The sequence below is a fragment of the Oxyura jamaicensis genome, chromosome 15 (assembly GCF_011077185.1).
Source record: "Oxyura jamaicensis isolate SHBP4307 breed ruddy duck chromosome 15, BPBGC_Ojam_1.0, whole genome shotgun sequence".
In the NCBI taxonomy this organism is placed as follows: Eukaryota; Metazoa; Chordata; class Aves; order Anseriformes; family Anatidae; genus Oxyura; species Oxyura jamaicensis.
Window position 1 is genome coordinate 5663597 of NC_048907.1, and position 21229 is coordinate 5684825.

The 21229-nt window shown below is 57.4% G+C and overlaps 1 protein-coding gene across 10 annotated transcripts in view; it reads left to right on the forward strand.

Annotated features, from left to right (window-relative positions):
- NOS1 (nitric oxide synthase 1) overlaps positions 1–19350 on the forward strand; it is a 63977-nt gene extending 44627 nt beyond the window's left edge. For 9 of the 10 annotated variants that reach the window (XM_035340444.1, XM_035340446.1, XM_035340445.1 and 6 more), the window contains 20 exons: positions 246–420; positions 1244–1345; positions 2114–2308; positions 3309–3394; positions 5501–5645; positions 5770–5874; positions 6221–6279; positions 8478–8594; positions 8788–8962; positions 9192–9330; positions 9936–10014; positions 10524–10717; positions 11202–11371; positions 11999–12209; positions 12902–12989; positions 13264–13385; positions 13919–14067; positions 14399–14593; positions 15296–15414; positions 16558–19350. In XM_035340444.1, the coding sequence (XP_035196335.1) occupies positions 246–420; positions 1244–1345; positions 2114–2308; positions 3309–3394; positions 5501–5645; positions 5770–5874; positions 6221–6279; positions 8478–8594; positions 8788–8962; positions 9192–9330; positions 9936–10014; positions 10524–10717; positions 11202–11371; positions 11999–12209; positions 12902–12989; positions 13264–13385; positions 13919–14067; positions 14399–14593; positions 15296–15414; positions 16558–16573 (2641 nt within the window). In that variant the 3' untranslated portion in view covers positions 16574–19350. The remainder of the gene's footprint in view (positions 1–245; positions 421–1243; positions 1346–2113; positions 2309–3308; positions 3395–5500; positions 5646–5769; positions 5875–6220; positions 6280–8477; positions 8595–8787; positions 8963–9191; positions 9331–9935; positions 10015–10523; positions 10718–11201; positions 11372–11998; positions 12210–12901; positions 12990–13263; positions 13386–13918; positions 14068–14398; positions 14594–15295; positions 15415–16557) is intronic. The other variant, XM_035340442.1, reaches the window with a different exon arrangement.
- Positions 19351–21229: the final 1879 nt, after the last annotated feature.

Below are 21229 nucleotides of genomic sequence, written 5' to 3' on the forward strand. Positions count from 1 at the left end.
TTGTGTTCTTGTCCCTGGGCTGGTTTCCCTTTGCTTGAAGTCTCCCAGGACTTCTCTCTGTAACATTCCTGATGTAGGACCCTCTCCCCATAAGCAGATCCCAAATGAGATATTGCCTTCAGGAAACGTTCTGCTCACGCATCCTTCCTCCCGGTGGCCAGCAGCAAAGTTACCTGCCCCATTCCCCTGCCTGTGGGTGGTCTGGGGGGGCTGGCTGGCTGCCTGACCCTGCTGTACCCTGGCAGGTTCGAATGGTTTAAGGAGCTGGGCCTGAAGTGGTATGGTTTGCCAGCCGTGTCCAACATGCTCCTCGAGATCGGCGGCTTGGAGTTCTCCGCCTGCCCTTTCAGCGGCTGGTACATGGGCACAGAGATCGGGGTCCGGGACTACTGTGACAACTCTCGCTACAACATTCTGGAGGTAAATCCCCCCCCTCGAGGCAGGCAGTGAGTGAAGGTGCTGGGGAGCAGGGCAGGGCATGGGGACAGCGATGGGGATGCCCAGGTCTCCCTTACAGATAGCAGCTACGTTCTCCTGGAGCCACACAGCCAAGGGTGCGGTGGGCTGGCAAGGGTTTTTTGGGTGCTAAGGGGCCAGTTGGTACCTATTTATTCAGCGTGGTGCCTATTTAGCACCCCTGAGACTTCTCAAAGTGTTGGGAAAGCAGTACTCTGAGGAGAGCTGCGGGTGCAGGAGGTGGAGGGCTCCATGGGGGTGGTTCCTTCACCATTCCAAGGAGCACGCTGTGTTTTGGAGGGGATTCATCATGCCCCAGATGTCTGAGAGCTCACCTGGAAACTAGAGGGGTGAGAGCGTGTGTCTTTGTGTTGCTGTTACTTCTGGAATAGCAAGGGGGGGAAGGACTCCAGGTAGAAGAAACGGGCTGAGGAAGAACAGTGTGGGAGCAGCAGGGGTCTGGCATGGGGTCTGTTCCTGCCGGGATAGCCACCATCTCCTGCTGTCCCATGGGCCCACCAGCCTCCTTTCAGCGGCCCTTCTCAGCAGCCCTGAGTCACCTTCCTGTGCCCAGGGGAGGAGGCCAGCCTGGCTGTCTTCCCACGGTGGAGAGGAAGAGGCAGGGCCCCATATTCACAGAGGAAGGCAAAATGTCAGCTGCCCTGCCCTGCATGTGCCTTGTGCCAGCTTGGGCCCCCTCCTTTGGGTCCTTCTCCCCAAACAGAGATCTTCAGTTCTTGGTTCTTGGCCAGTAAATGTCTTCACCTGCTGCCTCGTTTTGTTACAGCAAGTGGCCAAGAAAATGAATCTGGATATGAGGAAAACCTCCTCGCTGTGGAAGGACCAAGCCCTGGTGGAGATCAACATCGCCGTGCTGTACAGCTTCCAGGTAGGTGAGCTGCAGGGTCTGGGTCACAGGGACCAGGTGGGACAGCGATGGGGACTTCTGCACAAGGACGACGGCAGTTGCTGGTGCACTCAGCTGAAATTGTGCTGTGCCTTCCTCCTTCTGAGCTGTTCCAGGAGCCTGCAGGGAGATTTAATGATGTCTCTGCCCTGGATGTTGGAAAGACTGCACTACCAGTGTCTGAGCTCTCCTGGGCCAGCGGGAGTGCCCTGGGGGGGCAGGATCCAGCCCTTCTGTCCCACCTGTGAGGCACAAAATGGCCCAGGTTCTCCCCACATTTGCATTTAAAGGCTGAGTAGCAAAAGGAGTCCTTGGAAACACATCTTCAGCAAGTGGGAGTCCTTCCTGGAGGGGGATCAGAGCTGCTCCTTCAGTCCTGCAAGCCACGAGCTCCCCAGGGGGCTGACCAGGGGACTGATCCAGCTCATCCGTGCCCTCTTGGTCCTTGCTCAGCCCATGCCAAGTAACAGGAGGAACACCCATCCTCTGTCATGCCTCCCAGGCATGATAGGGCCGTGGGAAGGAGCCCTTGGAAGGAGGCAATCACTGGGAAGTTTGCTTCCAAGCATCCTTCAGCTCTGGACTTGTGGCCAGTAGTCACTGGTAGCATTTATGTCCATTGCATGGAGCACTTGATGAGCATTTTCATCTCAAGCTCTGCTCCCTGGCCCAAGTCCTCCCCACCAGTTTGGCTTTCGCCTCCTGGAGAGCGTTAACCTGCAGCTGTTGGCTTCCTTCTCCCTCCGACAGAGCGACAAGGTGACCATCGTGGATCACCACTCGGCCACCGAGTCCTTCATCAAGCACATGGAGAATGAGTACCGGTGCCGCGGGGGCTGCCCTGCCGACTGGGTGTGGATCGTCCCGCCAATGTCGGGCAGCATCACCCCAGTCTTCCATCAGGAGATGCTCAACTACCGCCTCACCCCCTCCTTCGAGTACCAGGTACCGTCTGCGCCCATCCCTTCACCCAGCCCCTCCAACAAACTGCCCCTCGAGGCAGGGAAGTCCGTGAATGAGACCTACTGATGGTCTCCTCTAGCACGGCATAAGGATCCCCTCAATATTCCACTTTTTCCCAGGGCAAAGCCTTTTTTGCCCCTCCTTGGAAATATGGGGGCCCAACCCTTGGGTCAAGCAGGACTAAGCAAAGCTCATCCCTTTGAAAGGGCCTAATTCTGCTCTTTGCTTTGTAGAAGGGGAAATGCCCTGCTAGCCACCACGTGCCTCCTCTCCCCAGCTTACAGATTTGCCTGGCTGGTTCTTGCCAGCCCAGGGATCCAACAGTTTGATGGGGGGGCTCCTGCCCAGCAGGCTGAGATGCTGGTGCTGGAGTATTTAACACTTCAGACCACGGGGAAAATGGCCCTGAGCAAACACACCCTCATTAACCAACCGCCCCTGCGCCGGTGGTTTTCACACAGTGTGACCTTTAGTCAAGAGCCCTTAAGGAACAATCACAAAACGGGAGCAGACTGTTCATTTCTATAACCAATCCAGCAGGAACCCCGATGATTCCTGGCCCTGATTACAGCCAGCCGCCTGCGAGGGCACCGAATTAGCTTCTGTGCTCTTGTTTCTTGCTTCAGCTGCCTCCCCTTCCCAGAGGGCCTCTTAGAAAGAGAAACCTGTGGTCTGGGAGGGGAGGATGTGCTCACATCGCCTCTCCCTTCTTGTTCCTCGTGGCCTGTTAATGCTCGTCTCAGAGGTGAGAGGGCGTTTGACCAGATGCTGCTGGAAGCCACAAAGGTTTTATTATACCACAATTTTCTGCCCAAACGCCCCGAGAAACCCATGGGTCTCCAGGGACCTGTACAAGAGATGAAGGGCTGGGAAGACGCCAGCCATTCCTCCTGTTCACAACCAGAGGGATTCAGCTGGGGTTACAGCATTTCTCCAAGCCCTGAGCGCTGCCCATCAGCTGCTGCTCTCCTCTCCCTCCTAGCCAGACCCCTGGAACACCCACGTCTGGAAAGGGGTCAACGGGACCCCCACCAAGAAGAGGGCCATTGGCTTTAAGAAGTTAGCCAAGTAAGTACCAGCGGGATCCGAAAAGCCCTACAGCGCGTTGGGCTGGTCCTGGGTTTGGGTGTGTGCAAACTGATGGGTCGTGAGCCTGGGCCCCAGGCTGCTGAAGACTTTAGCTGCCAAGAGGGATGTCTGGAGAAACCAGCAGCCCTTGGAACATCCCGTTAGGCCTTCAACTTTGTGTGGCCGGGTGAATACTGGGTGTTGCATGCCGTCTTTCCTCCCAGGCTGGTTTGCTCCTCAGTAAGGCAGAACTCAGTGCTCAGGAATGGCTTTTTCATGTCTTGGGGCTGTATTACCTGTCTCTGATTTCACAGCATCCCGGGGCAGAGATCACTCCTCCCAGTTCAGGGCCAGGCAGGCAGGAGTGAGACGGAACTCGTCCCCGTTTCTCTCACTGACTCTTTAGCCACTTGTCTCCAGTGCCTGTCTAAGCCTCTGGATGTCTCAGGGCAAGGAGGGGGCGGTAGGACTGAGGAACCATCCTGCAGGTAGCAGAGGGATCAGGGCCAACTGAGATTTGCTCTTCACGGCTGGTTGACCCCTGGCAATGGGCCACACAAGCCCCCCTGCCCTGCCAAAGCAGCGAGTCAGCAGGGATGCAGAAATGAGGGGTTGTTTGGATGCTTTGGCTGATCCTGGCCCAAATGCCACCCCCGGGGGCCATCGGCAGGGGAGGTCGGGTTGGAGCGGGGGGTTTGGGTTGTAACAGCGGGCTCTGAGGAAGCAGAGCCTGGACCAAAGCTGGAGAGGGCTGGGTCTGCCCCGGTATCTGCGGCCAGGCTGCCAGGTGGCCTCGTGCTGCTCGCAGCATCTCCCCACGCTTCAGTTTCCCGTGTCTCTGCTATCAGCTTGTTCCCACTCTTCAGCTGTCACCTTCTGTAAGCTTTTTTTTTTTTTTTTTTTTTTTTTTTTTTTTTCCATGGTGCATCCATAACCATGATCAGCAGCTGATGAATATACTCCCGAGGCTGACACCGGTGCCTGGGTCTGCGCTGCAGCCTGGGGCTGGAGGATAGCGCGGGAAGATTAATTGAGCCATTGAGTTAGGAGAAGCAAAGCTTTATTTGTGTGTGTGCGGCTGATAAATGATTTTATAAAAATGTGAGCATGGCAGGTAATTTAAAAAAAAATCTCTATTGTTCCCGATGTGGGGGGAAAGACATGTTTTTGCAATTCACCATTAATCCTGGATCTGAGCTAATCGGCTGAACAAGTGGTGGCCCGAGCCCAGCAGCCCTGAGCGTGGCACTTGGCACTGGCTGCAGCGAGATTTCGATGCCTGTTCAGACAGGGAAGGCTGGTTCTGGCCACATTGCAGCACTCCAGTCCACAGTCCCTCCCTGCCCTGCCCCTGAGGCTGGGGTAAGCCCTGGGGACGCTGCCGTGGTGGGAAAGCAAAGTGGCTCCAATATGCAGAACTACACCGAGGAGTGAGGGAACAGCAGCATGGAGGGGAGCAGCCCCCCAGCCACAGCCCCTTCCCCGTTACAGCACACCCAGCCAAATCCAAATCTGCCTTTCTGGTGTTCCCACAGACCAGCTTGGTGGTCTGTTTAGAAAAACAAACAAACAAACAAACAAACAAAAAAAAAAACAGATATTCTGCAAGATATGGGGATAACTATCCCTGCCATCCAAACTCAGCCTCTCGGGGCTTCGTGTGTGACGTGTGGGGTCTGGAGGCTCCTGCTTGGCCGGACACCTCCTGCAGAAAGGCAGTTTAAAGCCACAAAGAGACAGAGAAGCCACTGCTCCTCCCATACCTTGGGCACTGGCTGCTCCCCAGCTTTTCCTTCTGAGGTTATCTGCTCGCTGCTTCATTCACTGCTGCCCCTGATTCTTCTGCTGCTCCCTGTCCTTGCAGAAAGAGCCCCCCCAGCTCATTTTGCTTCCCCCTCCTGACACTCCAGCTCTGTTTGAGCCCCCCGTCCAGCCTTCAAGGCTCTCCCATAGCCTCTGTTTGGCACCTAACAGCAACAAAAGTGTTTCTGCAGTTTTTAGGGCAGGCTGTTCATTTAATACTAAATAAAATGGTGCGAATAGCCTGGGCTAGAGGTGCCGACAAGGCAGCAGGCTCTCTTACCGGGATTTATTCTTGCTCCGTAGAGCTGTGAAGTTCTCAGCCAAGCTGATGGGACAGGCCATGGCCAAGAGGGTCAAAGCCACCATCCTGTATGCCACGGAAACAGGGAAGTCACAGGTCTACGCTAAAACCCTGTGCGAAATCTTCAAGCACGCTTTCGATGCCAAGGTATTTGCTAGCCCCCGGCCCCTGAAAGACTATTATGTGTGTATCCGGGTGGCCCGAGGAAATCCCTGGAGGTGGATCTCCCCACCCAGGGCCTCCTGCTTGCTAACACCTCTTTTGCTCCCAGGTGATGTCCATGGACGAGTACGACATCGTGCACCTGGAGCACGAAACCATGGTCCTGGTGGTCACCAGCACCTTTGGCAATGGAGACCCACCTGAGAACGGGGAGGTAGGATGGAGCACAGGGGCTGGGGGCTGCAGCAGGGGCACGGGCAGAGGAGAGGGGGCTGGGGATGGGTGGAGAATCATCGTCCTGATCTCAGATGCCCCCAAAAAGGTCTGGGTGCTGTGTGATAGCTGGTATTCTCTGCCTCCAGCCTGATCTGGAGCGGGGATATCTATGCAATCCCTAGGGAGGCACACAACTGATGCCGTGCTAAAGCTGCCCCGTGCAGCAGCACCACAGGCAGACCGCAGGCAGAACCCCAGCCCGGGTCACTGCTTCCCCTCCTGCAGAAGGACTGGCAAAGCTGATGGCCTTTTTTTTGTTGTTAATTTCTTCTTCTTTTCTGTAGAAATTTGGTTGTGCGCTTATGGAGATGAAGAACCCCAACTCCAACCTGGAGGAAAGGAAGTAAGAGCACCCCAAAACCCTTCCCTTCCCACTCCCAACCCCTGCAGGCTGGCAGCCCCGCAGCCAGGACAGCCTGCTTCTCTGTCTGCCTCCTCATGGGAGGTGGTGAGAAATCCCAGCTCCAAGTCTGCAAAGGTCCAAGGGATGGGACCTGCCTGGAGAACAGGGGATGGAGCAGGTGACGGTCCCAGGGAGGACAAGCGCACCGAGTCAGGCGTACCCGTGGACTCAGGCTTGGGGTTTTTAGAAAATCCTTAGGGTTTTTAGAAAATTGGCGTTTTAGAAAATCCTTCCCTGCTGGAAGATGAGCCTCGAGCATCGCAGTGCCTGTCCCAGAGGCTGGGAAGTGAGGGCGGCTGGCAAGGTGTTAATCTTCTGCAGCCTCCCCTTACTTCAGCCACTAAGCCACAATATATTTTGCTTAACCAGAACACTGCTCTGCGGTGGAGCCTCTCCTGAGTTATCACAGCGATGCTCACGACTGGCAGAACGTTGCTTCTTAATTAAGGCAGAATTAGCGCCAGTCGGTGATAGAGTGGGATTTAAATGGGCACCAAAGCCCTGACTTTCTGCTTGAGCACCGCAGAGCAGTGCTGGTGGGGCTGGAGAGCAGTGCTGAGCACTGTAGGGCGCAGTGATGCTTCTTCCCTTGCCCACCTGTTTGTGTTTCTCCTCTGCGAACGATGCTGCAGCCCTGGAGTGTCCTTGCTGAGCGACCCCACAGGGCTCAGGAGCCAAAACCCCACTATTTTTCTGATAGCCTCACCCCTTAGTGGGGAGAGCTGACAAAACAGGATGCCCTGGAGGTGTCTGGATACGTTTCGCCCATGGTTTTTCACTCCTTGGGGCTGGGTTGGTGCAACACTGGGTTGGGTGTGGAGGTGCCACCCGCAGCAAGCCAGGTGGATTTGAGGAGGACAAAAGCTCCTGGGCTTGGTCTCAGCCGTCCCAGCCACCTCTAAACGTAATTTAAGGGACTGGCAGGAGTTTCTGAGAGCCTGAGCAGCCCGTGGCTCGGTTACCTGACAGCAGAAGTAGTGGGAGCACTGCAAGCGGTGACCTATGAGGACAGATTAAAGGGTGAGAGCTATTTTCTCCGGAGAAGAGAGAAATGCAGCGCGGTAGCAGATTTCACATATGGAAGAAGGTGACTGCAGAGGAGGAGGGAATAAATTAGTCCCAGTGCCCCCCCCCCCGGGACAGGCCAAGAGGTCGTGGCTCTGGATGGCAGCAAGAGATGCTGACAATGAGCACGAAAAAAAAAAATAAAAACTTTTGCAATGAGAAAAGGGAGCCTGGAGGAGACCGTCTGGGGACAAGGGGCAGCGGCAGCCTGGTGTCTGTAGGAAGGGGCTGGACAGAGCAGCTCGGTCCCAGCACCCAAGTGGGGAATTTGGGCTTCGTGCCCGTCTGACCCTGAGGGCCGTGCCGTCCTGCCTTCCCCACGCAACCCCAGGGGAGGGCACGGCCTGGGGAGAAAGAATTGGCTCCATCCAGCCAGAGGGAGGCAGGGTGGCAGAGAGGAGACCCAGGGAGCAGGGCAGGAGAGGTCTGGGCAGGCAGGAGGAGGCTGTGGGGCAGGGCTGGAGCACAGGGCTCTGGGACCCTGGCGTTGTTTCCTTCAGGGGCTGTCTCCTCCGCGTGGTGTCGGGTGCCGGAGGGCTGCTGTGACTCATCCACACACTACTGCTTCGCTGCTCGGGCAGTATATTTAGAAACCCTTGTGTAGAGCAATTTCTGAAGATGGTTCAATTCAGAAATACTTCTGCTGTTGTCAGATTTTTTTTTTCTCCTCTCCCCTTCCCCCCTCCTCGTCCCCTCTTCTCTCACTCCCTTTTTTCACTTCCTACAAATTGGATAAAAAAAAAAACCTTCACAATATCTGCTCAGACACGTGCCCGACCTTGCGCACAGCCAGGGAAGGACAGGTAAAGCCCAAGCCCCTGTCAGCTCCGCATGGCTGGTGACAACGTGGGGACCAACAGGTGGGTCAGCCCACAGGGAGGTGACCGCAGGACCCCACGCAGCAAACCAGGACCAGCTGGGGGGACGCAGCATTTCTCTGCTCCTGCTCCTCCTGATCGCGCTATCTGCCCATGAAATGTTGAGCCCTGAGCGTGAGCCTGACACCTGGTCCCCTCTGAGCACGCAGCCCACTGGGTCCCCGCTGCAATACCTGATGCTGGTGCTGTTTGCAGGAGCTACAAGGTCCGTTTCAACAGCGTCTCCTCCTACTCGGATGCACGGAAATCCTCGAGCGACGGCCCTGACTCCAGGGACAACTTCGAAAGCACGGGGCCCCTGGCTAATGTCAGGTAAATAGGACAGGGAGGGAGGCAAAGGATTTCTTGCAGGTCTTTGGGATGGACAGAGCTGGAGCCGGTGCTGCTTGGAGCCCCTTTGCTCCTCCCTGCTGAGGGATGGGGATGCTATTGGGGTGCAGCATGGGGGGACCCCGATGGCCCTCCCAGCCCTGCAGCCGCAGCCGTTTTGCCTCTCCCTCTGCAGGTTCTCCGTCTTCGGGCTGGGCTCGCGCGCTTACCCCCACTTCTGCGCCTTTGCCCGGGCGGTGGACACCCTCCTGGAGGAGCTGGGCGGGGAGCGCATCCTCCGCATGGGAGAAGGGGACGAGCTTTGCGGCCAGGAGGAGTCCTTCAGGACCTGGGCCAAGAAGGTCTTCAAGGTGATGATCCTCGACCCTCGGGCTCCGGGGGGGAAGAAGGGCGTGGGGTTGGAGCCTGCAAAGCCAGCGGTCACAGCTTGGCTTTCAATAAGGAGGTTCCCAAACCTAGATGGGGAGAGCACCCTAAGGCATGTCCCTGGGCCAGCCCATGGCCACTGGGGCTTCCCAGGGGACAAGGTGGGGTTTTGGGGCTCTGGGGAGCTGCCTGAGAGCCCGGTGCGTGCTGCAGGCAGCGTGCGATGTCTTCTGCGTGGGGGACGACGTGAACATCGAGAAGGCCAACAACTCCCTCATCAGCAACGACCGGAGCTGGAAGAGGAGCAAATTTCGCTTGACCTACGTGGCCGAGGCACCGGAGCTCACACAAGGTGCGGAGACGGTGCCACCCCGGAGGGCTGAGGGACAGGTGGAGGAGAGAAGACACAGTGGAGGGAAAGGGGCCAGACCTCCGTGCTTATTGCCCATCCTTCTGTATCAAATCCCCAGCATTTCAATCTTGCTTTTGCCCCCCATCACATGCCCGAGGGGGAATTTGTGTGGGTCTCAGGCCCCTCCGGCAGTTCCCTGCCTGTATCTGCAGCAGAGATGTTGGGATCCGAGCTGCTCTCCCTTCCTCCTGACCCCCCCCCCTTTTTTTTTTTTTTGAAGCGGAGAGCTGGAAACCTGGGAGCTTTCCAAGCTTGCCCTGTCCAAATGCTACTCCGCCGAGCGTTGCGGTGCAACGGCAGGTCCAGCCCCCGACACCTGGCCCCTCGGCACGGCTCCCGCAGCGGACGGTCTGCCGCACTGCCTCGGCCCCGGTGCATGAGGGCACATCCCCGCACCTCCTGCGGGTGGTTTCTGAGCCCTCCTCGGTCCTCAGAGGAAGGGTCCTGTGCTTGGTGCCCCCCCCCCCCCCCCGGGGCTCCCAACCCACCGGGCTTGCCTTGGCCACGCTCTGCTGCATTGTTTCACGGGCGCTTCTCCTCCGCAGGGCTGTACAGCATCCACAAAAAACGCGTCTACGCAGCCCGGCTGATCACACGCCAGAACCTGCAGAGCCCCAAGTCCAGGTAGGAGTTGTGGACGTCCTGGGGCGCGCAGAGCCAAGCACGCACACGGGGCACCCAAGCACCTGTGCACGTGGTGCTGCACGTACCTGTGACCCCGAATGGCCCGTGCACACCACGTTGGTGCAAACCACAGCTGATGTTGAGAGCCTTGTGAGCCTGGCAAAGGGTTTTCCTGCCTTCATGTCCCGTGAGACCTCGGCCGTGGTGTAGCCTCCGGCCCAGGAGGATGGGAGGAAGGGTTGCTGTACTTATTGGGCTAATTCCCAGGAAGGATGAAGTTGTGGAAGCAAGAAGCTTCTTTCTCCTTTTTAAAAAAAAAACTCTGAGGGTGAGTAAGCAGCAGGGGTAGGTGGACACTGCCATGTCCTTTCCAGCTCCCTGCTGTGACTTTGGGGACAAGCTCAGTGGGACACCAGGGTCTGGATTTGCCACCAGCATCTCTTGAGAGCAGAGCTCTGCAGCTCCCTGAAGGATGCCTCCAAAACACGTCCTGCTTTGTCTCCCTGCAGTCGCTCGACCATTTTCCTGCGCCTCCATACCAACGGGCACCAGGAGCTGCAGTACCTGCCCGGGGACCACCTGGGCGTCTTTCCAGGGAACCACGAAGGTTTGGTCAATGCCCTGATCGACAGGCTTGAAGATGCTCCCCCGGCCAACCAGCTGGTGAAGGTGGAGCTCCTGGAGGAGAGGAACACAGCTCTGGGTAAGCAGGGCCACCCTACGAGTGGTCCCTGTAGCTCCTGAGGAGGTCAGTGGCCTCCAGGAGAAATTGTTTCCCACCTCAGAGGTGCAGTTGCCTGGGCTGGGAGCACCTCCTGTCACCTCCTGCTGCCCAGAGCCATGGCTCACCTGTACTGGGAGGCTGAGCAGGGCCCTTGGGAGAGTTTTCCTTGCTCTTCAGACAAAGGTGTTTATGTTCTCATGGAATGAGTGATGTCTGGGACTGGGGAGGAGTTAAGGGATCTTCATGGTCCATTCCAGTATTTTATTTTGGGGATGAGTCCAATGCCCTGATGCATGGTGTGAGAGGAGGTGGAAAACCACCTAAACTCAGTGACCAAAGCTGAGGGTGGTGGAGTATCACCCTCCATATATGAGCCCAGCAGTGGGGATGGAAGCAAGGATGTGACCCCTTTGGCCCTTACGCTCAGCTGATCCCCTGGTTGTGCTGGATTCCCTCTTGGCAGGTGTCATCAGTAACTGGACGGATGAGAACCGAGTCCCACCGTGCACCATCTTCCAGGCCTTTAAGTACTACCTGGACATCACCACCCCTCCCACCCCCCTGCTGCTGCAGCAGTTTGCTTTGTTGGCCACCAGTGACAAGGAGAAGAAACGTCTGCAGGTCCTCAGCAAGGTAAAGCCTCAAATGCCATTAGCAGGGACTTGTAGGGGCGTTTCTTTTCCTCCTCCTCTACACGTAGCAGACCAGGAAGGCCATTGGCATTGACTCTGCTTCCCAGAGGTGAGAGCAGGATTCCCTGAAGTGGCTCCTTGTGAGCCCAGAAATAACTTGTGGCATGCCCCAGGGTGCAGACCCTCCCCTTCAGCATCACTTACACGTGGCTCCTTCTCCCAAGACCGTTCACTCTGTTTAGTAGCCCAGTCCTTTGGCTCCAGATAAAATAACATTCTGGGTATAACCTCAACTCCCCAGCAAAAGCAAAGGGTTTGAAACAAAGTGGCTGAAGCCAGGCAGGGGATTGTAGCAGAAGCAGGTGCTGAAGCCAGATGTTTTATCACTGAACGCTGTGACTGAGACCCAAGTTCCTCAGGACCCTGGGGACAACCAGGACATTTTCATCCCATGCTGCACATGTTGTGGTTTGGCTGGGTCTGTACTGGTTACAGCAGGGTTCCTCCTGCCTTCCTCCACTGCCATCCTCCCCAGCTTTGCCACAGAACCCGCAGGATATTGGTAGAGGCACCTGGCTCGGAAGAGGCTGATGCTGCAGCTCTCTCCTCCCTCTTTCCCCCGCTGCAGGGCTTGCAGGAGTACGAGGAGTGGAAGTGGTCCAAGAACCCCACCATCGTGGAGGTGCTGGAGGAGTTCCCCTCGGTGCAGATGCCCTCCACGCTGCTGCTCACGCAGCTCCCCCTGCTCCAGCCCCGCTACTACTCCATCAGCTCCTCCCCGGAGATGTACCCAGGCGAGGTGCACCTCACCGTGGCGGTGGTCTCGTACCGCACGAGAGGTACCGTGCTGACGCAGGGGGCTTCGGAGACCGGCTTGGGGCGGGGAGCAGGGGAAAAGTAGTAGCACGTGGGCAACACCACCGGCTCTCTGGCAGAGATGTGATTTCAAAGCCTTTCTACCTGCAGTGGGTGGGTTCCTTCAGCCCACGACACTGCAGTCCCGCATCCATCACAGGGCAGCGTATCGCAGGGGTGCCAGACTTGGCACGTGTAACAGCGACAGAGCGACCCCGGTGGCTCTGTGTGGGACCATTTCATTGCTCACACTGTCACTCCCAGGCAGATTTCTGTACCTGTGCAAGCACTGAGTGCCCAAGCAGCCCTGGTCGTGGTGTGGATGGCCAGAGCCCCTCTGACCCTGCCGCAGGTGGGACATGGGGGAAGATGCTGGCTGGGGCTGACCTGGAAGCATCGCTGAATGCTGCTGCTTCTGCCACGAAGGACCAAGAAAAGTTGGGGGCCTCCCAAGTACCAAGGAGGCCCAGCTCCCCCAGGGCTGGTGCTCAGGACAGTTGGGTAGCCCCACAGATGGACCCAAGTACCAAACCGAGATCATGGGGATGGAGGCAGAGATGCTGGCAGGCTCCGGGTCTCGGTGAGGGGTGCGGATGTAGCAGGCAGGGTTTCAGGAAGGAGAGGGAAGGAGGAGCTGGCTGGCGTGGCAAGCACACACCTTTCCCCTCCCTCCTAGATGGAGAAGGCCCGATCCACCACGGAGTGTGCTCCTCTTGGCTCAATCGGATACAGACCGACGAAGTAGTGCCCTGCTTCGTGAGGGGGTGAGTGGCCTGCGAGGGGTGAGACGTGAGGATGGGGACAGCCCCTTGCAGGATTTTTCCCTTTGCAAAGCACCAAGGGTGCAGAGAAAACAAGGCTGGCTTTGTGAACACACGAGTCCCTCTTGTGTTCTCTCTTCTGCCCTGAAATGTCGCTTTGGGGGATTTCACCTCATTTTCTACCCTGCTTCTCCGGGCGGTGTCTCAGCTTGCCTTGGGCAGAGGTGAGCGAGGGAGCATCGTGCCTTGCTTTAACCAGTGTCTTCCCCACCTGCAGGGCACCCAGCTTCCACCTGCCCCAGGACCCCCAGGTGCCCTGCATCCTCATCGGCCCCGGCACCGGCATCGCCCCGTTCCGGAGCTTCTGGCAGCAGCGGCTTTTTGAAATCCAGCACAAAGGTGGGTCCGGGCTGCTCCTCCTGGGTCTCAGCTCCAGCAGCACCTGGGAGCCCCGGGATAGTGCCATGGGGGGGCCCAGCCTCCTGCTGGGCTGTCCCAGCGGGAGCAAAGACCTCCTCGAAGGGGCTGCTGTTCAGCCCAAACTCCATGAAAATCTCCCTGTAAAATTATAAGGTTTTGTGGTAGAACTATAGTGCTGTTTTTTGTTTGTTTGTTTGTTTGTTTGTTTGTTTTAAAAAAGACCTTTTATGTAAAATTGTAATTTACATAAGTTTATGTAAAATATGTTTTCCCTACATGAGCAGGGAAAAATGTAAATCTCTTTATTTTTTCTCCAAAATCTCATCCCCCTCCCAGGTGACCCCAGACCCAAGTGCTGGCTCAGCACCTCCTCCTTGCTGGTGTTTCCCCTGCCCGTTTGGCCAGGGCAGGCTCCCGGCACAGGGTGCTGGGGCTGCTGGCAGGGATGCATTTTGAAGGAGGGGGGCACGGTGGGTCCCGGGCTGTGACAGCTTCCCCCGTCTCTCCCCCAGGCCTGAAGCCTTGTCCTATGGTCCTGGTGTTTGGGTGCCGACAGTCCAGGATCGACCACATTTACAAAGAGGAGACGCTTTTTGCCAAAACCCAAGGTGTCTTCAGAGAGCTGTACACAGCCTACTCGCGGGAGCCGGACAAACCAAAGGTGGGCGCTGCTCTGAGCCCAGCTGGGGATGCTGAGGGGGGTCCTGGGGGGGATTCAGCCCCGTGCTGAGGGCAGCAGGGGGGCAAGGAGGATGTCAGCAGGCAGGGTGGTCCAGAAGCAGCACAAACAGGAGCCAAATGAAGTTTGCTGCTGGCCCAAAGTCTTTCCCATCACTGTGGGTGGTGCAGCAATGCGTTTCCACCCACCCCAGGAGGTGGTGGCATCGCTGGAGGCAGCTGGTGCCCCCAAAGCTACCCATAGCATGCTGGTGGATGGGGCTGCGAAGCCGTAATTAACCTCATCTCCCACCTCCTCCTCCTCCTTCCCCCAGAAATACGTGCAGGACGTGTTGCAGGAGCAGCTGGCCCAAATGGTGTACAAAGCACTGAAGGAGCAGGGAGGCCACATCTACGTCTGCGGGGACGTCACCATGGCCGGGGACGTCCTCAAGACCGTTCAGCGCATCGTGCGGCAGCAGGGCCAGCTGTCGGCGGAGGAGGCGGGCGCCTTCATCAGCAAGCTGCGGGTGAGTGGCGGCCGTGCCCGCTCCTGCTGCGGGCGCTGCACCTGGTGCCTCCTCCTGCACTCGGGCAGCACCGAGGAGACGGGTGCTGGGGGGCCGCGGCTCCCACCCACGCTGCCTGCACCCAGCCGAGGGCTGTCCGAGTTCTGGGGACGTGGTGGAAGTCGTCCTGCGCTGCAGGAGCTCTGGGGCTGTGCTAAGACCTGGGGTGAGGAGTTTTTGGGGCAGCCCAGGCAGGGCTCATTCCCCTTGCCAAGTCCCCACTGCCACTCTATCACAGGGGGGGGGGTTGCGGGTCCCCCTCCCAAAATCTCTGTTGTCTGTCTGGGTGCTGCCCCAGGCAGCTGAAGCAGAAGTGAGATCAGCTCAGGACCTTCTGCCCAGGAGGACACATCAGCCCAGTTCCTATGGGACTGCCCCATCTGAACCACGCACCCAGGGAGCCCACGACGACTTTTCTGGCTGCTTTGCAAGCCAAAGCACTCACACAGGGGCTGGCCCCAAGATACTCGTCCCTGAAGGCCACGTGGCCCAGGGGTTACCCAGCCGAGGAGGTCCAATGCCACAAGCAGCCCCACCACTGCCCCAGCGTGACCTTGGGAAGGTTTTTGGTACCTGCCCACAGCACCGCAGGTGCCACAAGAGCACCAGCAGTCTGCAAACCCTCCTCTTTCCCCCCTGTCCCTTTCCCATCCTCGCTTCCAGGATGACAGCCGGTACCACGAGGATATTTTTGGAGTCACCCTGCGCACGTACGAAGTGACTAACCGCCTTAGATCCGAGTCTATTGCATTCATTGAGGAGAGCAAAAAAGATACGGATGAGTGAGTTGACATGTTTATTTTAACCCCTGCTCATGTCCCCCCAGTGCGTGGGCTGCGGGACGGGGAAGGGAGCTTTAACTTCTGCACACCTCTGGCCCTTCTTGCAGCAGCGGCTGGAAAATGCATTTAATTTTTGCACGGGGAGCGGAGGCTGCTGCATGGCAGGCTCTCTGAAATAGCTGTCACATCACCAGGACAAGTCCCCCCGGCCTTCCTGGGCTGCTGCACCCATCACAGCGACGTGCTTAGACCTGACAATGCCATCCAAACGTGAATGCAAACCCAAACCCTTTGCTGTCCTGCCCACAAGTGACAGGCTGGAGGGTTTGGGAGACCCAGGGTGAGGGGTGGCTGTCCCCAGCTCCCCCTGGCTGGATCCTGGCTGGCTCCAGGGATGCAGGCAGCAGGGATCCACAGCAGGAAGGTCTCTGGGCCACTGTCCATCCAGTGGAGAGTGATCCGAGGGCTTTTCTGTCTTTCCACAGCTGGGAAAATAAGCAAGAGAAGTAAAAATCTTGAAAAGTGCCGTGAGGTTTTTCTGCTCCGTCATGTCCTGCCATGTACTCAGCTCTGTCCTGGGGGGATTTTTCCCTTGGTTATTTAGGATGAGGGATGGGCAAGGATCTCACTCTTTGTCCTGGCCCTTGGTGGCACGTGGTGCAATCCTGTCCCTGTGCTTCTGGCTGTGTCCTGTAGTGCTGGCTGACCCACAGCCGGTTTCCCAACCTCCACGGGATTTAGTAGGAATTTTCCCCCAACACAGCGCACGCTCAGGGGGGTTGCACTGTGGGAGGAGAGCCTCATTTTCCCATTTCTAGGTCGGGATAACGGGCACCCACCTGCCAGCTCACCGCAGCCCTGTGTGTTCCTATTTAACCTGTCCTGGGGTCACCACTGCCTTTCCCCTGCTGCCAGACGCTCTGCAGGGGGTACACGGCAGAGCCCAGGTCTGCTTCCCAAAAACACATCCGAAGATCCCACCTTGCCCTCCTCACAGCAGAGGACAAAGCTCCTGCCTGGCTTTGCTCTGCAGCAGCTCCCCCCATCCTCCACCCCCTCATTAGAGCCGTGTTAATTAGCAAGGGTGCTGGACGCTGCTCACCGCTCCCTCTGAGGCCGGCCTTTCTGCCCTTTCCCTTGCAGGGTTTTCTGCTCCTAACCGGACCCTTCGCCCCAAGGGGATGCCCAAGCAGTCCCAGCACCTGCTGCCCCCTCCCGCCGGAGGGCTCTGGGTTTTGTATTTCATGGACACGGTGGCTCCTTTTCCGCGGGGAACTGCCCATGGAAAGCGCTCTGTCTCTCGTCCTGTTGTTGTGTCCTGATGATGATGATGATGATAATTTTTATTGCCTTTTCTTCCTCTTTCTCTTGCTCTCTCTCTCTTGTCCTGTGGCGGTTTCTTTTCACCCCCTTCCCTGGATTTTCCCACTGAAGTATGATGGCTTTATAATCCGCAGTGGCTCTTAACAGAACTTCCCATTTCCCCATCCTCTCCTGAGGGCATTTTGCAGCTGCATGAAACCACCACCTTTGTGACCATCTGCGTTTTAGTGTTTTGGGGGCAAGCAGAGGTGGCTGGGGCTGGGCGATGGCTGGGTCTTGTTGCTTGACTGGAGCTGGGATCATTCCCGCAGCCCCACTTCCCCCAGCTTGGGCCTTGGCTGAATCCTTGCATTTTCTTTGCTTTTTTTCTTTTTGGACTTGTTCAGGCCTGGGCACACGCCCAAGGCTGGGGGCAGTCATTGTGCCATGTCCTCGTGCCTGTGGACTTTGTTCATCCCCAAGCAGCCTGGGTGCAAATGCGTCTGTGTTGATCCAAAGGGTGTGACATCTCCGATTCACGTGTCATGGTTCCTCCTAAACGCACCCCGTGCTACATTTACCTCCTCCTCTGCTCCCCATCAGTCTCTCCTTTTGCTCAATCCCCACTTCTGCTGGCATGAAAGCCCTCCCGCAGAGGAGCAAGCACTGAACACACAGGCCGATGTCTGTGCTGGGGACAAACTCACAGCACTGACTGCTGCTTGGCCAGGCTGTCCTCCGAGAGGCTTTGCAGGAGATGCGTGACCTGCTGGGGGGAGAGGTTCAGGGACCGGCTGCATCCTAGAGCTTTGCACGCTGTGAACGCTTGAACCCTCTCCCAGGTGAGACTGGAAAGCCACCAGGCTGGGAGAGAAGCAGCTCCAACCCTGGGTGCAGGAGACACCTCCCGGTGATGAATCCTCTTGGGAAGGCAGCACTCGGAGGTCTACAGAGGTTCCCATCTCCTGGTCCCGACCAAGGGCTCTTGAAAGCCTGGAGAGCATCGGTCCCACCTTGGTGTAGTCTCACGAGCAGTTCTGGGACAGCAGACCTCAACCTCATCTGTGGCTTCGGGAGCAGAAAGTGCCAGCAGGGAGCGACCTGCCTGCCAAAAGAAACACGCGGCACCTCGGTGGCAAAGCCGGTCCCCTCTTGCAGGCTCTGTCCCAGCGGCATGAGCTGTCTCTGCCGGGATGTCTCGTGTGAGAAGGGAGGTGAGAGCAGCTGCAAAGCTGCTGCGTGACTCTGGCCCCTGCCGTGCTCACACCTCAGCCCGGCTGCAAAAGCCTGGCCCCACGAGCGATCTGTTAACACCGTCGCGGGGAGATATCAGTCCCCTTAGCAGAGGAAAGCTGTCTGCAAGGTAAAGCGCACGCGACCTTGTGCGTCCTTCCTCCCTCTCCTCCCTTCCTCCCCCTCAGGAAGGTTTGTCCTCCTTCACTGCAGGACGAGGGCAGTCCTGGTGGCAGGGCACGGCTGCAGCCCCTGTTGGAAGCAGGGACACGGGGCTGGAGGTTGGAGCTGATGTCCCCCTCCCGACCCCCCTCCGCTGCGCTGTGCGCTGGCATGCAGCAAAGCACCTGCACTGGTGACAGCAGAGGGTTTGTCCGGGAGCTGTGGCGGTGAGCTTTGCTGTCAGAGGGCAAGGATTAGCTGCCCTAAGACGAATCTGGAACAGAAAGAGCTGCAGGAGGTTTGCTGCTCCCCCAGCCTGTGGTGCAAGGTGTGCTGGCTCCCCTGGCAGCGCAGATGTCACGCGCTCAGCCCTGTCTCCTCGTGCTGTCACCATCTTCATCAGCCTCAACTCCCTGGATGCTCGGAGCAGCTCCAGCCCAGAGCTAAAGGCCACCAGGAGCTGGGGAATTCAAGATCGAGGTCTCAGTTTTGCTGCTCCCAGCAGAGCACTTGGCAGGGCACAAAACGCGAACGAATGCTGCCACGGTGTGGCCGGAGCCGAGCTCGTAGAGCTGGCAGGGCTGGGTCTGCAGCGAGGTGCAAGGCTGGGTTTTTGTCACCCCCTGGGGACTCTTCCTGATGGGGACACGAAAGCTGGACAGGATGGGACAAAGGGCACTCCCTAGACCTCCTCTGGGGGTTGTGGCCCAGCCCCAGGGCAGGCAGCGGGGCAGAGCCGGGTCCCCTTGGTGCTGGGATGTGTGAATTCGGGCAGAGGTCCTGCTGCTGGGAGCCAAGTCCTTGGCCCTGTGTACGTACAGCAAGGCTGGCCCTAACCCCCAGCCCTGTGGCTGCAAAAACAGAACTAAAGACCAAATTCATGTCTCATCCCTGCCTTTTGGGAAAAATGATTCTGGCTCTAGACGTCGTGCTCTGCTCCTCCTGTTAGTAGAAGCAGCAACGCAGCCTGAAAAAGAGTGAGTGCCCAAAGAAACGTCCTTGTCTTCGTCCTCTTTCTAGCTCATCCTGCATTGCTGGCAATTAGGTTTTTCCTGTCCTGCCTTCTGCCTGTATTGCTGTAACATCTCACGTGGAAGTCCTATTGCTGCTGCAGTCTGTGCCTGAGATGAATTGGCATGCTCTTCCTGCGCCCCAAAGCCTGCCATCCCCACCTCCCCGCTTCCACCCGAGATGCCTGTGGAAACACAGGGAAGCACACGGCTGTGTGCCTTGCCTTCCGGGGGATTTCCAACGGGGCAGACAGCCAGAGCTGGCTGGAGCTCAGCAGGCATGGGGTAGGTGAGTCCCTTAGAGCCCTTTGGGAGGGAAATGCCCTGCGGAAGGACAGTCCTCCCTGCCATGAAATCCATGAGGTTGTACGTCCCCAGGGCTCCGAGCTGCCGCCCTGCTCCCTCTGTCTCAGTAGGACCATTCGCTCCTCGCAAGCCGCACTACTGGGAGTTGTGGTTGTTTTTTGTTGAGTCAGTCTCAGACGTCTTAACTCCCCCTTCATCCCCCTAACCTGCAGGGGCTTCACACTCCCCTCGAGCTTAATTTTCTCCCACGGCGGAGGGGGAAATAAACTTGTGGATCTGCTTTATCATTCCGCAAATGCAGCTCTTCCACCGGTTGTCTAGACTCTGCTCGTCTCGGTGTGACATGTCTGACGCCTGGCTGCAGCCACAATATCTCCGGCATGCAGAGAGCGGGGTGGGCTCTGCCATGGACTGGTGCCCAGAGCTTCCCCGGGGGCGTCACGCCTGGAGGGATCGAGCCCCTTGCACACTCCGCTTGTGAATCCATCACCCATGGGTGCTTGCTGCCCACCCAGGCTCCTGCACAGCCCCACGAGGCTCCTGCAGCGCAGGGATCCAGGACCTGAAGGACACCAGTCCTACCCCAGTGCCCCAGTCCCTCTCCTGGAGGATGTCCGCCACCACTGCCCCTTTTGCAGCAGCTCAGCTCCTTTTCTCTCCCCAAGGATTAAACACAAAGAGGCTCTTGTCCAAACAGGAGATTGGATTTTCAAGATGCTACAAAGATGCTACAAAGTGAGGGGTTGTTCTGTTTTTGTTTTCTGTTGTTGTTTTTTTGTTTGTTTGTTTTGTTTTGTTTTTCTCAAAGATTTTAATTTGTAAGTTTTTCCAATGTCCACAGAAAGCTGTGTACGAACTTGAAAACTTGTGGGAAACGATTCTGTGTCTTCCCATCCTGCTGTGTCCACTAGCAGGGGAAAATAAGTTGTTTATTCAGTGCAAGGGTACCTGCTGCCTGTGTTGTTGATGACTTCAGAGGTTTCATCTCCCCAGAAGGACTGCTTGGGAGTTTGCTGCTCTTCTTTCTATTGCTATCTATGAGAGACAGCGGGAAAATAATGAGACTTCTCCCATCAGGAGCAGACGTGCAAAGACAGCACCTCCACGATCATTGCTGGGTAGACCTGAGCTCATTGCGCCAGAGGAAGTGAGCCAGCTGCAGCCATGCTGGCCAGAGAAATGAGGTTGGAGTTTGGGCAGCCACGCTCCCTGCCCCATCCTCTGCATACAAGTCCCCAGTGGTAGGCACGGGACTCGGTCCATGCCCCGAGCAGCCTGAGCCAATGTGTCTGTGCAGGACTGGGAAATTCGCAGCTGTGTCCTGAGCAAACGAGACTGCACCTATGCAGAAAAGGAGGTGAGATGAGGCAGGAGCCATGTGAACCTGTGTCCAGTCCAGCTGCGAGCGATCTGCCGATTCCTTTGCTGGCATGCGATGCCTCTCACCTGTCCCGGGCTCCCTCCACCACCTCCCTCTGGAGATCCCTCCTTTCTCCTTCTCAGCCCTACCTTTGTGCCCCAGAGGCGCAGGGAGCTGCTGGGCCAGGGCAGGACCTGGGGGTGGCGATGGAATTGCAGTGCCTTGTGCTGGGAAGAGTCCCTGGGGGTGCCCTCCTGCTCTCTCCAGAGCTGCTCGGAGCACGCAGAGACTGGAGGCTGAGAGGAACAGATGAATTCACTTCACAAGTGATGTTCTCAGTGTGCAAATTTCCCCCGGGATAACTGAGAGCAAGCTTACAGCTCCGCTCAGCCGTGCTCTGCAATTAACCTGCTGCTGCTGGGGCTTTGCAGAGGTTCGGAGG